Genomic DNA, 16,983 nt, shown 5'->3' with positions numbered 1-16,983 from the left:
TTAGTAGAAGGTGTTTGTACGATGGAATATTTGAAATTTATTAATTTCCGTTTTTGACCTATAACTTAACAGTTGATTTGTAATCGGTATTAAATATTATAATTTAGTTTTACCATCAGTGTGTGGATTAGACTCGCGAAATCTTACCCAGTTACGGTGATGCCAATTGTATGTACCCTGGATGACACCATATGTCTTTTTATAGTGGACAGGTAATTGCTGAAGAAGCTTTCTTTATACTTATTATTATCAATCTCATGACAAAAAAGTTCATCGGTTCCCTGCTAAATTGTTTCGAAAATTGTAGCAGGGGAAGTCGTAAACAGGTGCAAGTGACATATTTTTGCCTCTATCGAAAGGACTTGCGCATTGCATGCTTATTAGGGATTACATTTTTCATTTACATTTTGTATTGTTGATAAAGATCTATGTTTGCACGCTATTGTAAAATACAGCGTTTAGTTCCCTCCTCCCGGGATATAGTACTAAGGTTGGAATCTTCATATATTAACAGGAAGCTACGAGGTCGACTGGGGACGGCCGTTGTAACGAGTGGTGACGTCATCGACGCTGATAATTGGCATCACGTGACCTTGAGATACGATGCTCAAAGTATTGTCATTGGAAATTTTGGGCCTTTTTCAGACTGTAAAGAGTCTACAGGATTTCTATAAAAACATCTAACTTCCAATTGTGTATTACTCTAGTAAACGTGAAAGTTTACAAGCAAACTTGTTTTTAGAATGGGAAAGTAGATATTTTTAGATACATTTTGTGGACTTTTTAATGCATGCCCATAAAAGGTCTCTAGAACTAGTCTTGCTTTTTAAGTTATCCTTTGCCTTAATCTGCATGAAGTCCTTCCTCTTCGGATGTTTTGATAGACCATATTTATTCAGCAAAATCATATTCCTTTATCCAACATTTACATGTCGTAGGCAAAGTAATCTCACCCTCCGAGAACGTCATGCATATCCCGCGCATGCATATCTCTTATTTTTCGAGAACGTAAAATAAATAATTTTATTCATAATGCTTTAGGACATGAACTTGCGACATTTCTGAATGGAACTAAAGATACGAGTTTATCAAAAGTACAACCTTTATCTTGGGTATGTTTTTTTATTATATTCAAGTTGAAGCTTGACATATTTATATTGATGCATTTTTGTGCGGATTTCACCGTTAATACGTGCACATGCATGGATCTGGAATATGTTTTTTAATGTTTATTGAAAAAATGCTGATTTGGTTTGCACCACATGCATTTTTTTTCTTCATCGAGCACAGCATGTTACAGTAACGTACTAATAAGAAAAAATATGGTGTTTCTTTACAATCACACGGCCGATTCTGCATTGCATGTTCGAAAAGCGCGAATTAAAAGCCATATGTTTCGATTACAAGAATCATGATCTATCTTTATTCAGGTCAACAATTCCGCTGTATATTTAGCAAGGGACGAAAATGCGTTTTTCAAAGGAATGTTGGATGATGTGAGTACCTGTTTTGACAATAATTTTGACGATGAATTGAAAAACCTGTGTACAACAAAGGTACACTTTGAATTATTATACAGGTTTCATTCTGGCCAGTCAAACAACAAGATAGCGAAGTGGAGGATTACTCTAAAATAGCTGGACTGTCCTGGCCTAAACATAAGCGTATTGTTCGCGCCCATTATACGATGGACCAGAGGTTGGGTGAGGTTGTACCTGATGAATCTGGGAATAATCTGAGTGGCACTTTGAAAGGAAATCCTCAATGGGTAGAAGTACGTATACCCAAAAGCACTTTCAAATTTTAAAAAAAAAGAGGGGGCGTAACCCGGTCACAGGTGGTGGTTATATACACGACTTTTCCACCTTGCGATAGGTTGGTAGGTCGGTAAAACGTTATGTATCCATGCTAACCCGGCCCCTTGAGCCGAAAACTGATTTCCAAGGGCGATAAGATAGTTAATATATTCTTACTTGCTCAGCGCAGCAGAGGATTGTGCACGCTATAAGCTTGACAATCGCATCTTCTATTTCAGAGTTCCCTTGACAAGGTCCGGTTCCAACTTACTCATCCCAACAACAGAAAACGAAGACACGTTCCACATATCATTCATTCAGAGTTATAAGCGGTCGAGACCTTTTAAACAGATTGCGCATAATCACATGTCAAACATGGGAGCCTTTGCTTTTTTGTACAATGCAGTCGCTACATGGTCACAGTGGTCCTCTTTGCTATGGTATAAAAATCACCAAGTGGTTGGGAACTTGTAGGAATGATATACATAATATCCAACTCTCTAAAATTAATATATCTTTCTTTTATTTAAAAAAAAGAGTGAATTAAATAGAAAATCACTCTCACTAAACACAAGATGAAGATTATACAGTTGTTTTGGACAGTCCGTTGCAAGTTTATAACGTGTAATTAAGCAACGTTAAAAACTCTAATAATTTTCTTGTATGATTGCATGGCGACTTTAGTAATTATAATAACTTGTAGGTACACCACGTAAGTATTAAATACTGCAAAGCTTTCGGTCCGTTAACCCGGACCTTCATCAGTGCAATTACTTGAATACACGTTTGCGCGTCACTTAAATATCATGTTAGTCGTGATTAGTTTGCTCGCGCTATTAATACGGAATATCTATCCTCTGTCTGTTTACCATATATTGGCCCAGCTTCATATAAAATCGTTAGGATTTTAAAAGAAGTTGGAATACAAGTTTACCATTCTAGCAATAACAAATTGTTTCGCGCTCTTTACACACACAAGGATGGCGTCGATGAACAACAGAAACCTGGTGTGTACCGCATTCCATGTGAATGTGGTTTGGTTTACATTGGAGAAACCGGTAGAAATCTCTCAATACGTCTTAAAGAACATAAGACGAACTGCGAGAAAGGTAAACTGGATAAGTCTGCAGTAGCTCACCATGCGTGGACTTATGATCATCGCATTAAATGGAACGATGCTACCATTTTAGCAAACGATAAGTTTACTGTCTCTCGTAAAATGAGAGAATCTATTGAAATTTATAAACATCAAACTATCGTCCAAGAGGGAAAGCCACTTAATAGTACGTGGCGTGCTCTTTTCGGTGTCTCTTAGTCAAATACTTGTCTAGGGCGCGCGCATTAATTAGAACTTAATTAAATGAAACCGTTTAATTAATAGCGCGAGCAAACTAATCACGACTAACATGATATTTAAGTGACGCGCAAACGTGTATTCAAGTAATTGCACTGATGAAGGTCCGGGTTAACGGACCGAAAGCTTTGCAGTATTTAATACTTACGTGGTGTACCTACAAGTTATTATAATTGTTAAAAACTCTATTTATTATGTATTTCTATTGATTCTATTTCTAGAGTATACTTTCATTCAACTTGATTTGATTACGTAGTAGGAATTTGATTTGGGACACGACAATCAAGAAGTGAGTGACATTTTTGTGTTCAATTGAGTCGTAGATGTTGTTTTCAGCCGTAGAGACACTTTTTTTAGGTATCACGAGTTTTATTTGCATGTTATGTGTTCAGTTATTTATTCTTCAATCATTAAAATAATGGATGTATTTTAATCAAGCACAATCATGTTGAGGCCCAGTTACACTACGCGATTTGTCGTATACGATTCTTACACGTATATGAACACAGTACAAACGTGACATTTTAAATTCCACCCTGAACAAAATTGAATGGAGATTAATATTGTGGAATAGGCACCTTTTGCATTCGTCGATCAGAATGATAATTGCATACAACTCATCGTGTTGTCTAAATAGGCCTTTAGAATGTTTTAACATTTAAACTGAATGTTTTAATAAATATATTACGGAAATCTCTACGGTGCTGAACGTGGTTTTGCCATGCATAACTCTGCATATCACAAAAACCTCATCCAATAATTGTTTATTATCTGTACTTTAATACGTTTACGTATAATACGAAAGAGGTTGAGTTGTGCAAAAATTTTAAGCACTCATGCAGGTTCACAAGAAATTGACCAGACACAAAATTTTCCAAACTAATATAATGTATTTAAATATGTCAAAGATACCTACTTTGCCTATATATTTGTCCACAGCCAACTATCGCAAAATACAAATTTTGTAAAATTTAAAACATTATAAATATAAATAAATCATTAGGATTTAGGGGACGTAAATTTCTTCCAATTAGCGCCATGGTTGTCTGTTTTTCAGTTCGTTCGGAGCCCTGAACGCTTCTCTTGACGTTGTTAGAAAGGAGTTGTATTGAGATTTAAGAATTGGTGAATCAAGTTCAGGTTGATGTCCAGGATAAGCTGTTGGCTCACGACCTGTTTAAATAACATGTTTAAATTACTTTAAATTACTCAAGTCCAGTATTAGAACGATAATTCTTTCGGACACAGAGGACTATTGAGGACTTTTAAGGAGTTTTAAGCGCAAATTAACTAAGCTTTTAAGCAGTGAACTTGATGTGTGAGAATCAGGTGAGAATCAGGTATCGCGTAACTTAATTGGCTTCCTATTGCCTGAACCTCATAACGCTGGCAACGTCGTGGATGACGCACAATTTGGTATAATTACAATGTATCTTACCTTGAACACTTCTCATTGATGCAGGAATTTTGCTCGACTTTTTTGAACCGTGAGCAGCCACGTACGACGTCTCAAAATAATGTGCATACTACAAGAGATAAATTTGAAACCTACGATCATCATCATGGTGGATATATCTGCCCTGGGCAACATGGATAATGATGTGCGCAAGTCCGAAATTTCGAATCCTAGTCAACTTTCGTGTATGCATATAGCATTATTTGGAAGAGTCACCGAAGACCAGCCTTTAGTTTACTTATGTGCGTCTGGACTGGGGCTTGATGATTCTAGGTTTCATTTGTATCAACTCGCCACCGGCCTATCTGGTGCACGCGTATCCACCTAATTTCTGATGAATGGATGTTTTATGGGCAGTTGACTTACAAGTATATGGACAGGAAATCAATCAATACCAGACTATATTCCATACGTCAAAAGTGAGTTTGACTTGTGAACATTCGCCGACAAGAAAAAGTAACAAATTACTGATGATAATTAAAATAGATGTTCCATGCGTAATGTATGATTTTGGACTTACTGAAGACGGGATCGGTTGTGGTTGAAACATCCTATGGATATCAAACCTCTGTTCATTCCAATTCCCGACTAAAGTGTCATTGGAATACGAAGTCTCATTCGTCGTACACCTCCATCCAAACTGCCTAAATTTATTCCGATCCGACATGTGGTCCCATACTTCCCCATGACCCGTCGCCTTTAGTTCGCTGATAAAGGACAATTCTTTAGCCATATGTAATACGATAGATTATTTTACAAATAGTATAGCTTTAGATCTTAGATGTGTGAGATATTTATCAACTCGTTACTTGTGGCCGTGTTTATATTTGCATTATCGTTGTGTACTCATCTTTTGTTGCTAAGCAACATCAAAGTCGAAATTGCTCGTCAACCGTCGACAACTGTCGTACGAATTATCGATGCTGTAACCATGGTAACAATAGGGCATCGAAGAAGATAATTTTTTGAGATAACCGTGAATATTTGTTGGAATATGTCTTAAAAGTAGATCATTTTAGAGCCTGAGATACTCGTTTTTTAAAAAATGACGTCGACTAATACGATAACAAAGACACAACTGCAGCCTACAAGAAATTACGACTTTCTATACGGTAAGATTGCAAGTTTATAGGCTGACGTTTTACGTTTATAAGGCCGCATGCATATTAGACCTTGATACTTTATTTTTGTATTTGTTTGGGAATTTTTCTCCCAAAATTCAATATTGTAATGCACAAGATAACGTAATGTTCATATTAACATATTAAATTCAACATGTGTACCAATCTAGATCGTGCGATCGTCTAAAATTTAGATTATTTAATATATAAGACATAATATATTTATCTTCAGCAGACAGCAGTTCAGATTTGGGCCTTAGGCTGCTTGGCCTAGTTGATTAGTTTCGACAACCTAGCTCTGAACTGCATGCATATAAGCTGTTTCAGATTAAAATTTGCAGATTCCTCTTGGGGACTATTACAAATCTATTTTGCTATTATTAATTTTATTTACTGTATGCACTTGTACACTTTTCAATTGCAAATTCAAATTCATTGTTCTAATTTTTCAATCTGTTATTTGTGCCCAATCAAACAACATAAACCAAATGGCAATAAAATTTATGAAAATTCACGAAATAATGTATTGTACACACTGTCTTAGTGACAGTGAATAGTAACATACATGTGCTGCTAATATGTAATATGACAGTAGTGTATCCTGCCTGATGGTTGATATTAAGAAAAGGGTGAAAAGAACATGTCGCCTTTTTAGTGGTTATCAATATATGCTTCAAATGCCATAACAATAAGAGGCTTATTCAAGGGTGGCATTAAATGATATTTTTGTTTTTTCATTCGAGGCAGCAGTCGAATAATTAGGGTATACATGAAAATTGAGTTTATTAAAGCAGGTCGAATTGAGTAGAAAACAGCCAAAAACACCATTGGGATAGATTGGATTATTAAATATACTATTGTAGTAACTGTACTCTTATAATGAAACAGTTCATAATGGTCACTTTCAGATCCATTGCACACACTATCCAGTGACAGAGATCATGCCAGAGCCACGTTCAAAGCCCATACAGATGCAAGTAGAATTGTAAGTGTACTGTAGTTATCAATGTCATCAGGGAGAAGGGAGATTGCATATTCATATATTGATGTTTGCATGCCATAGGCAAAATAGCTTTCCCAAGAAATAATTTGGGTATAAGATAAATATATATGTATGAATATGCACCGGCCCCCTCCCAGGGCCGCCGAGAGAAATTGTAGGGCCCGGGGCAATTTTTTTGGGGGACCCTATGACGTCATTGGTTTTAAATACCTGCAAGGCATAATGTATCTCAAAGCGATGTGAAAGTTTAACAAACAAACTTTTTTACAAACAGTATCAACGTATCTTAGAAATTAAAATAACAATTATGACTGTCACTCGCACTTTCGACTAGTGAGCGAATAATGCACTGAGCCCAACATTTTTTTAAGGTGCTTTTAAAATTTTAGGTTTTGCGAAATTCAATGCCCTTTTATATTTTCCGCCCGTTAAAATTAATCGCGAAAATAAAGTCTTGCGAAACCTGTAAATCTCTAACCATATAGAAATATACTGGTTCTGGCAGTAAATTTTAAATTTTCTAAATGCCGTACCGCTTAAATTTTCCGAACTTGCGTTGTATGCCTTTATAAAAAATAGAAATATGAGCGAAAGTATCGCCTAGTACGTAGCTTCATGCCGTTGTTTGACTGGCGATTTTGCCGCCGATAAAAGCCATGATACAAAATCATATTTAACGCGATCTAGCTGATTGGTCAAAATGTAAACAATGGCGGAGAATGGCTTAAAATGATGGGCCGGTTTTTTTTCAGCCCTGCATGTTATTACCGAATCATACATTTTTCCAAATTGCAATTATCAAACACATGCACGCATATTCTGGTACTGCTACCGTGCTACATCTTTTTCAAATTGGTCTTTACTTAAGAGAACCTGTGGCTGTAACAGGCTTTGCCTTTGTTTCCATAAAAGCGTTTAGCCTTAAACTATAGCTAACAAATGCTGGACGTCCAGTTCACCACTTCACATTGACAGTATTAAATTTTATAGCCGGTTTGTTATTTTGTATAGAAACGTGTTCCAGTATTCAAGACCATGTTCAGCGATGTTCGCAATTATCCACGATATCAAATACAACTTGATAGTACTGACCCTGTACCAAAATTCATCCCCAGACAATGGAGAGGATATTCACAGCAAGCTAGAGACGCTATTAACAGATATAAGAAGTATGAAACATTTGGTTATTCGCGTATTCTGTTCATGATGAAGTGTATAGCTATATTTAATATGTTTCTTTTCAATCATTTTTGCGTCGGCCCGTTCCTATACCCATTTACACGAAATTGAACATTAAATTGGTACTGGTGGAATTTGACAGTTTATTTGGGAGTTTAAAATTTCATCCGTACCATTTTTTGGTACCGTACCAAAAATTGTGCGTGGTGTATATGGGGCTTTAATATCTGTTTCAAACCAATTGGTTTCAAACTTGAGTTTTACACATGCGCAAATATATACTAATAATTAATCCCCATCATTATGATATTTTTAGTTTTAAACTTACTAAAAATGAACCGACTTTTTTACTATAGATTTAATTATGATCCGTCCGTTCAAGTTCCTCCTAAGGTTTATCCGGTAGCCGATGTAGGTGGAGCAGACAGATACAAGTTTTTCAGAAGGTATAAACAGATTGTGCCTGACTGTGGACGTTGTGCATGGCCAACATTGAGACCGTAAAGCGGATTGGTGATAAAATTATAAAATAGTGTTTTTTTGTTTATTATTGTAAAGCAAGAGTTTGATCTTCCCATGATAAACCCATAATAAAGAAGGGAATAAAATTATGAGCAAATTCATTTATTCTTATTTAGACCGATAATTCCTTTTCTACAACCGGTTCCAGCCGATGCGATTTTGCAAACTTCAAAGTAAGTAGTACCTTCCATTAGTATCTTCCTCAGCTATTTGTGGTGGGTTTCACGTATTATTTTCATAGTGATTTGAGTGCAGGGGGTCAACCTTAATTGCTTATGCTGAACAGGAGTGAGCAAATGATACGAAATTCCGTATATTTGCTACGAAGCAGAAAGCCAACACATATAGTGAACAATTAATTAACTCCAATTTACTGCGTCTCGATTTCGAGATGACCCCCAATGGAGTTATGACGTCACATGAAACCTAAGAGTACTGGGTGAGAGCTTATGCATGCATTTCTATTACCTTTTCAATCGCTGGCTTTTACATGCAAGTAATCGTGTTTCGGACACAACATTGTTAAGGATGGTGTATCGCGACGATTTTCTTTGCAGGCTAATCACATCACCGGATTTCAGATTTCGCCTTGCCTCGCGCGAAAAAAATCGCATAGTAAAGAAATGGTTTAATAAAACAAGGTCACGGGTGCATCATTTCATTTAAACCACAAACCTATACAAAAGATGAACTGCATCGCGGCATCAGTAACGATTAAATTCTTTCTTATATATGTTTCATTTATCACGCGTGTTTTTTAGCGAAGCCCTGGCTGCAACAGCGGTTCCACATGAACAAGATATTGCACGTCCTCCAACACCAGCCACACGTACTGTAGAGGTCCAGACTGACTACAGAGATGGCGAAACTCAGACAGATCCATACACGCCAGAGTTTGTCGTAAGACCAGGATCTCAACCCGAGTTACTCACTCTTTCCTCGCTTTTGTACGGTAATGAAGTGTATTTTTACAGTTAATACGTAGCTTATATTGTAGGTCAGTTGATAAGCCGTTTACCTGATTCGGTATAAATTTTGATCTCCATATGCTACATATAGTAATAGATCTGTTTTCTCTTATAGGGCAGGGTTTGCCTGCTGGCCTCGCGGAAGTAGAGATGATAGAACGAGCTCGGGCGAAAAGGGCTTGGTAAGACACGAACAATCGTAATACAATTCCCCTTAGTGAACTGTTGTAATTGCAACTGTATGAAAATATTTCTACCATTTCGCTAAAAACGTTGGTCCTTAAATGAATATTCATCAGATAGGTCGTCTCTCTGTTAACTGTTAGTTGGTGTCTTTTGTTTCTAGGGAGGCTTCTTTGCCTGCTCTTAACGACATGGATAATTTAGAGAAGAGAAGAAAAATGATGGACGAACAAGAAAGAAAGGAATGGGCATTTCGAGAAAGTGAAATAGAAAAGTAAGCATGCAGTCTCTAGTCGGTGAATGTACAGTACAAACCTTATTTTTGGTCATTGACTCGTCATGATTTTTGGTAACACAAAGGATTAATGATTACTCAAAAGAAAAATTGATCTGGTTGGAGTCTGACTGGTTAAGATAGCTATGTCCCTTGGAACCATGGAATTCCATTTCATATGTTTTCAATGACGTGATTATGTCTCAATGCATACTGCTGCATATTTATATTTGAAGATTGCAAGAGGCGAGGCTACAGGTCCTGGAGAAGATTCTTCAACAACGTGAAGACGAGCACGCTGAAATGACAACGAAGCGACTCAACAGATTATGGTAAGTTACGACTATATGCTACGTTCGTAATAAACATCACTCAAATAACACCTGTTAAATTTACCGGCCAGGCCGGAGAACAGATAGGAGGGGTGGGGGCGGTCTTGTTTGAGCTTTTTCATCATCTCACCTACTAATACTGGGTTCCCTAATTTTCAATCAGGTCGGATAAACAACAAGAAAAGGATCGCAAGTTTCGAAAATTGGAAGCCGAACACATTAAAGCTGTACGAAAGGTTACAGAGAAACGAAAATGTGTTGAGGGGAAGCTTGAACGACGAGATGTGATCAAAGATTATTCTAGCTACGACTCCCAAACTTACGCGCCCATGTCTCGCGTTGGCGTTTTCCTCGATCGTGGTTCGGAACAATACGTTGTAAAAAGCAGTTATTTATCCTCCTATCAAGGCCTTCTCGAACTCGAAGCTTCTCTGCCTGACTTTGTGACACGCCCGAGAGTTCATGCCCCAAAGCCAAAATCTGGCTCGAAAGGTGGTTTCGTAAAACGCAAACAGCGACGTCAGCAAGAATTAGAAGAGGTTTCTAAAACAATTGAGCATTTAAAGAAACCTGCCGAACCGCCCAAACCTTTACGGTTCTTGGAGAAAGTTGAGAAACCGATACCAAGACCTCCAACTCCTTCTGTTCAAGTCCCATCTCAGGTATGGTCACTCGGTTGTTAATTAAGATAAGCGGGGGCCCACAATTAGAGAAAAGGGGACCAAAATAGTAACCCAGGTTTTTAAGAACTGCTGATTTTAACATTGCTATAATTAAAAAACGAATTTAGAGTTATATGTAGATTGCTCGATTCGTTTTGTTGTGATAACCTTTGATAACCTTATAGGCAGAAGAAGATGAGGAATTGGCTGCTATATTCTTACAAAAAGTATTACGTGGCAGAGCCATCCAGAATATGGTAATTACAATCATGTTTCATCAAATATCTATTTTGAAGTAGTTACTATAGCCGTGCCGGCTATATGTGCCATATTTGTAAGCATTACACCATTAAGTTTTTTTGTATTCTTTTAAAGCGATTGCTTGTAAATACACCAAACCATTCACACATTGATTGAACAGCGATACCAATTTTAATACCTATGTCTTAGATGTATGAAGGCAAGGAGAAGAGATTGGAATTGATAAAAGAGCTGCAAAGTACGCATGCGTTGCAACTGGCTGGCCAGATGGAGAAACGAAGTGAACGTCAATCTGTACTCAGTGATCAGAGGATGAGAAGACTCGACACGCATAAGGTAAAATAGGCCCAGATCAATGTTGACAAATATTTATTTGGAATGGCGAAAAGGTCTCCAAATAACAAAGAAGAAAGTTTCAAATTGCAACATAACTGCACTTTTTCAGTAAGTGCATAGTCGTGGGCAGTGTTCGCCAAAGTTCTTATATTTTTTCACTTGAGTGTATTACCTTTAATTTCTATTAAAAAAAAGTATATACAAAGGGACAGCATGTGATTTTTCTTAGGTATTAGGGAAGAACTTTCAAAATTACGTATGTATATAAGCTGATCTAAAATCCTTTAAAACTAAAATGAATTGTTATGTATTTGAATTTGATGAAGTATTTAAGTTTCTGATTAACTAACTTGTAATTTAAATTATTTGAATAAACTAACAAGTAATTATAAATCAATAGAAATAAATAAACCTTGCATGCATAGGATAAATTTAAATGTGTACTAATTCTAACATGCGTAACATATTTTCATATAGGAACGTACTACAAAGAAGGTAACTAAACTCTAATCAAACTAACATTAAAATGAAAATGATAATCATTAATTTCCAGCTTCATAACCAACCTTATAATCATAACTGATATTTATATAACCATAATAATAAATAATAAATAATAATGGTTATTGTAACAACAATCACAATATTAATGATAAATGCATGGTTAATATAAATTACTGTTTTGTTATTATTACGAATAATTATACCATTTATAAAAATTTAATGAAAGTAACATTTGGTGCATTATACATGGTCGATTTAAATACAATGTACATTTTGTTACCTAGGCAAGGGCTTAGAAAGAGTTCTCCGGTTGTGTGATTTGAATGAATTTTCTCAAGCATTCTATTCTAATTACACATTATTTGAACCCATGCACCATGTCTACACCCTTTGGGATGCCCAACTACCGTGGTTGTAGTTTAATTAATAATTGCTATGTTATCATGCAGGAATCCTTTATTGACGAAGCTCTATCTGAATTGGAAGGATCAACAGTTGCTGATATGTTTGATTTCCTGAGCAAAGAAATCATTCGCCTTCAGGTAACAGGAAGTTGAGCATGCAATTCATCGATCACTGATTGCCGATATCGTGTGCCTCTGAAAAGAGGGGGAGGGGGAACTAGAAGGTGGTGCAATGTGCATGTGACCTCACGCTGTGTATTTAACAGGAGGCAAGGAGGATTCAGGCGTTTGCGATGCTTGCTGAAAGAGAGAGAAGGATGAGAGAGGCAGAAGAAAGTGGAAGAAGACAGGTGGAAGAACGTCGCCGTAGAGAAGAAGACGAGATATTTAAACAGGTGCGTAAATATTATGCGTATGTGGTTGTATTGAAGCGATATTTCTGAAATGGTTAAATATCATATACTTTAGAGTTTATAGCGTAAAAACAAACTTTAATACAAAATGAAGAATCTCGTACTTGCACGCAGTTGAGCACTGTCTATTAGAGTTCCCTGTGAAAACACATGCATTTATTTCCCCGTTTTTATGTTTATTCTATTTTTATTGAATTTTGCATGTCTTCGCTACTGTAGGTAGTTCATGTTCACCAGAAAACAGTTACGACATACCTCGAAGATATCATCATTGGAACGGTAGAGAAAACTGCTGAAGAACAGGTATATACTTCATGTATTGCAAGACATCAGTAATAAAACCATATAGATGCAACATATATAGGTGTATGAAAGTGAACCTGCGCTGGACCCTATTATTATAATATAAACTAAAGCACACAAATTCTGACAAAGGAGCATCGTTACTGTTTCCCGCGCTATATCAAACATTTTACTTCTGTTTGCGAAGAATATCCTTTGTTTTCTAAACTGTAAATTTAGCCCACTATCGGAATTTCAATTTGTTTGAGCTTGCATGTTTTAGTTGGAAACTAGTTTTTGCATTCTAAATAGTGTTTTACCTTTTATGCATGGACAGGCAAGACAAGAGATTCAAGAGAAAGCTGTTAAAATCAACGAGATTGCCCATGCGATGGAAAAAACGTAAGATATATTAAATTTTGATTTTGAATGATTAAAGGTGCATGTTGATTTTAGTGTGTGATGAAAATGTAGCCTGGCGAAGTTGTGTGACTTCGAAATATTGTAATGTATGATGTAAATATATAATATTGACAAACATAATTACATGTATGTTTTTTTATATAAAATAGTAAGACACGGTTGCAGTCTGAGGAAATTGTCTCTGAGTTGGTTCATTCGTTCCTTCTGCCAGAAGTGCAAAAGATAACTGTCAGGGAGAAAGGTAGTGTTGTGACTTTTTTCATTGTAACTTTTTTCATTGCTTTTTCCTTCAACCTCAATTATGTATCGACACTGACTCTTTCGTACTCATGAAGCGCGTCAACTCTACTGTATTCCACACAAATTTGATCCACACAAAACCCATGCATTTGGAATGTGGCGGGGTTTAAAACCACCATATGATTAGATCCGGGGCTTCGGATAATGTTTTGTCAGTATGAAAGTGCCTGACCTCTGCTCGTAATGTACGTTAACTTTGTTCGAAATGAACAAACCCTAACACAGGAGTCTGCCGGATCTATTAAGAAAAGTTTTTATTTACTCTGGCGACGCCAGAATTTAATTTGGGGTGGGGGGCGCCAACCCATTGTTCATAGCGTTCTAAACTTCTAATGTCGATCTTCTTTCACTGTAGTGCGGAGAAACCAACGTAAACATCTCCTTGCTGCCCACAAAACAATACATAGTGGGGTGGACGACGTTACGCAAAAATCTCTGCAAAAAGATGAAAACAATGAACGCGAAACATAAGGCGATCCTGAATACTTGTACGTGCTTATAATTGTTCTGTACAGTGATAAATTTTAAGGTTAAAACAATATTAATTTTACTCCAGTGATATGGTGTAGTAGCGATCAAACCATCAGACACTTGTGCTCGATGTTATACTAACTGGCAGCGACAGTTATTTTCATTTGGTATTTCCCTTGATGAACTTTTTCTGACAAGACCTTGCCCTGACTGGAAGACTTTTGTCTAAAGGGACTGAGAACTTTTTCGACGGAGACTAAACTGCTTATTGCATGCCTATAAACTGTGAGACAGGACAAGACACCATACATATCTCCATCATCACAATTAGCAGTTGAACACATAGGGCGCAACTATAACCAAGAGAGGATTTCCATAGACCTTATCCTCGCAGTCGCGGCTTGGTCACTGTCACTAGCTTCGAGACTGCTGATAAATGGTAATAACCACGAAACCTCCTAAATGATCAAAAAACTGTCTACATATAATCTTCCAACTCCAAATTAAACAATTTCTGACACTTTTTAGTGCAAGTGACGTGCAATACTTATAATATTAATATTAATTTCACGACTCATTGAATTATGATCAACATTTACATATTCCAAAGCGTGAACTTTCGACGCGCCATGATATCGATTGTCACTGTCGTCAAGGTCGGTGTCAAATTATTTTATACGAGTTTTGCAGCGTTGCTTCACACTGTGAACTGCATCTTGAGAAATTGTGTATTGCACGGAGTTTAGTATCGCTATAAATATGGCTGATATAGCACTACTGACACATACAGGAAGTATTTAAAGTTTCAAGAGTATTATCAAGAGATACGTTGATATATTGCTGTAGTGTGTAGTTTATATGGCCATGTAAACATTGAATGCGATCCTTGCATCTGTCACTTTGTTGTTCCTTGATCGAGCCATGACCGGGCAAGTAACTTTGGAACATTTGAGTGCTCAGTTTAAAATTTACTTGCTTATCTTGCATACTATCGTACTCGGATGGATTGTGCATATTCTCATCACAGTGTTTTCTAATAAATTCGGATCGAGTAAATATGTCGCAAATATTGCGAAGGATGCTTCATCTGTTCGAGTGGTGCACGTTGGTGACAAACGTGTGACTGTGGAGTCGTGTCACTGGCTAAACTCAATTTTATTATGGTTATATATGAATGCCTCAAGTACTCCAGATCTACTCAAGATTTGGTTAACTATGCTGAATGAAAAGTTGAAGACTGATAAGGTATCGACAACATGTTTTCTTGTGAAAACAATTAATTGTGAATCATTTCTGCATATAATTAGTTTTCAACTGATAACTACAAACTTGCACATAATAATCTGCTGCACATTCCTATTTTTCCAAAAGGCCTAATACTTATTACCTGGAAGTCGATTAGTCGAACTTTTGAATCTTACTTCGCCAGTCCGAATAGTGCCGGCGGTAATAGATCCCATCTTTCACCCTTTCAGCGATGATATTTTGTGCGAAAAGATAGCCTTAAGTATTCGAACGAAACGCCGCTTTTCCGCAATTGCATGCTATAATGCTATTGTCCTAGACTTTACTATATAAACCATACACTTTTCTGCTTTGCATTGCTTTACCATCAGCACGAAAATATTCCCCCAGTATGAATGCCCTTAACATATATCTGGGGATCCCTCAAGAAAACGTTTGACATTAGGCTACAGTACTGTCAGTACATCCAACAATATATACTGGACTTGAGCTGGGCTAGAGGGTAGTCAATTTGAACTTTAACATAAACTCAACCCCTTTTTGAGATAGATTTCTGGCACCATTTTTCCAGATCCAGATTGTGGTTGTCAATAAATAGTTAACAATTTTTTACCATTTGAACCTAGGACTCTGTGCAGTTCAGAATAAATGGTATTGTTCCTGGTAGTTTGCCTCCTATTTTAACCAATGTGTATTGTTCGAATGGACACAGTAATGTGCAGGTAAGGAGATCAATGCATGCTGATGATCTGACAGATAATTCAACCAAATGTTGCCGTACAGCTTTTAGAAATATTAGTTATATCAGAAATAGTTGTTGTCTTAGACGTCCTGCTTCTTGAATCATTGCTCCTTGGCCTCCTTCATCTTTGCTCTGCAGCTGATTTTGAATTCGAAAACCCATTTTATATATCTTTTTCTTAAATAATTACCAATAGTGATTACTTTAGTAGAAATTTAGTGGTAATTACTTTCACTACCAAAGCAATTATGCCTAATTGGCTTTTTAACCATTGCAAAACAAGAATTTTGAAGTGTAATATCCTAATGAGGTATGCATTATCATAATTCTTCCTGTTGGCATTGGGGGGTTAACATTAAATATCATGAAGTAGTGCTACAACCTTGAATCAAGGCCACAGAGACAAAAGTTGGAGCCTGGGGCAAAATTTTTTCTTGGGCCCTATGATGTAATGGTTTTAAATATCTGCGAGGCATAATTAAGGTACATCAAAGCAATGTCAAAAAGCTTAACAAATCAAACTTTTTTACAAACAATATCAACATATCCTGGAGATTAAAATAACATCTTTAATTGAGGGCGAGGTAGTTACAAAGAAATATCTAGGTTGAACAGAAGAACGACACTAGAAATTTTTAAGCGGAGCAACAATCAGGTTCAATAAATGGGTTTTCGATCGGTGTCGTTGAGCTTTTTTGGTTAATATAATTATTTCAGTTTTTTACCGATTTCATTTCTGAGCGTCTAAAATG

The 16,983-nt window shown here is 36.6% G+C and overlaps 3 protein-coding genes across 3 annotated transcripts in view; 2 read left to right on the top strand and 1 right to left on the bottom strand.

The window, feature by feature from the left end:
• LOC114523303 overlaps positions 1-2,466 on the top strand; it is a 38,064-nt gene extending 35,598 nt beyond the window's left edge. The window contains exons 72-77 of the mRNA XM_028544181.1: positions 108-212; positions 515-612; positions 1,042-1,112; positions 1,431-1,496; positions 1,580-1,774; positions 2,036-2,466. Coding sequence (XP_028399982.1) covers positions 108-212; positions 515-612; positions 1,042-1,112; positions 1,431-1,496; positions 1,580-1,774; positions 2,036-2,125 — 625 coding nt within the window. The 3' untranslated portion in view covers positions 2,126-2,466. The remainder of the gene's footprint in view (positions 1-107; positions 213-514; positions 613-1,041; positions 1,113-1,430; positions 1,497-1,579; positions 1,775-2,035) is intronic.
• An 865-nt stretch (positions 2,467-3,331) lies between these two features.
• Positions 3,332-5,405, bottom strand: LOC114523444 (UPF0686 protein C11orf1 homolog). Its single transcript, XM_028544362.1, has 3 exons — positions 5,127-5,405; positions 4,589-4,676; positions 3,332-4,323 (listed from the first exon to the last, which is right to left on the bottom strand). The coding sequence occupies exons 1-3, from the start codon at positions 5,337-5,339 to the stop codon at positions 4,181-4,183; spliced, it is 444 nt and encodes a 147-aa protein (XP_028400163.1). The 5' UTR covers positions 5,340-5,405; the 3' UTR covers positions 3,332-4,180.
• A 162-nt stretch (positions 5,406-5,567) lies between these two features.
• On the top strand, positions 5,568-16,203 carry LOC114523440 (cilia- and flagella-associated protein 91-like). The gene is made up of 19 exons (XM_028544359.1): positions 5,568-5,718; positions 6,636-6,712; positions 7,742-7,899; positions 8,266-8,355; positions 8,548-8,604; positions 9,193-9,383; positions 9,515-9,581; positions 9,746-9,856; positions 10,093-10,188; positions 10,352-10,850; positions 11,036-11,107; positions 11,301-11,447; positions 12,401-12,493; positions 12,622-12,750; positions 12,988-13,071; positions 13,388-13,452; positions 13,623-13,714; positions 14,129-15,489; positions 16,116-16,203. Exons 1-18 carry the CDS (start codon positions 5,652-5,654, stop codon positions 14,242-14,244), a joined length of 2,211 nt encoding a protein of 736 aa, XP_028400160.1. The 5' UTR covers positions 5,568-5,651; the 3' UTR covers positions 14,245-15,489; positions 16,116-16,203.
• The last annotated feature ends 780 nt before the right edge of the window (positions 16,204-16,983 follow it).

This window comes from Dendronephthya gigantea, unplaced genomic scaffold, assembly GCF_004324835.1.
Source record: "Dendronephthya gigantea isolate DGI-Jeju-01 unplaced genomic scaffold, DenGig_1.0 000027F, whole genome shotgun sequence".
Taxonomy (NCBI): domain Eukaryota; kingdom Metazoa; phylum Cnidaria; class Anthozoa; order Malacalcyonacea; family Nephtheidae; genus Dendronephthya; species Dendronephthya gigantea.
The sequence above is the reverse complement of the archived record's forward strand: the minus strand, read 5'-3'. Positions and strand labels throughout refer to the sequence as shown.

Excerpts from the sequence above, each read along its gene's own strand:
- LOC114523440 (XM_028544359.1), top strand. The coding sequence starts at position 5,652 with ATGACGTCGACTAATACGATAACAAAGACACAACTGCAGCCTACAAGA. Across the intron at positions 11,448-12,400 it reads GAAGACTCGACACGCATAAG|GAATCCTTTATTGACGAAGC; the intron begins GTAAAATAGGCC and ends GTTATCATGCAG. Across the intron at positions 13,072-13,387 it reads AGAAAACTGCTGAAGAACAG|GCAAGACAAGAGATTCAAGA; the intron begins GTATATACTTCA and ends ATGCATGGACAG.
- LOC114523444 (XM_028544362.1), bottom strand. The coding sequence starts at position 5,339 with ATGGCTAAAGAATTGTCCTTTATCAGCGAACTAAAGGCGACGGGTCAT. Across the intron at positions 4,677-5,126 it reads CACAACCGATCCCGTCTTCA|TATGCACATTATTTTGAGAC; the intron begins GTAAGTCCAAAA and ends TATCTCTTGTAG. Across the intron at positions 4,324-4,588 it reads ATCAATGAGAAGTGTTCAAG|GTCGTGAGCCAACAGCTTAT; the intron begins GTAAGATACATT and ends TTATTTAAACAG.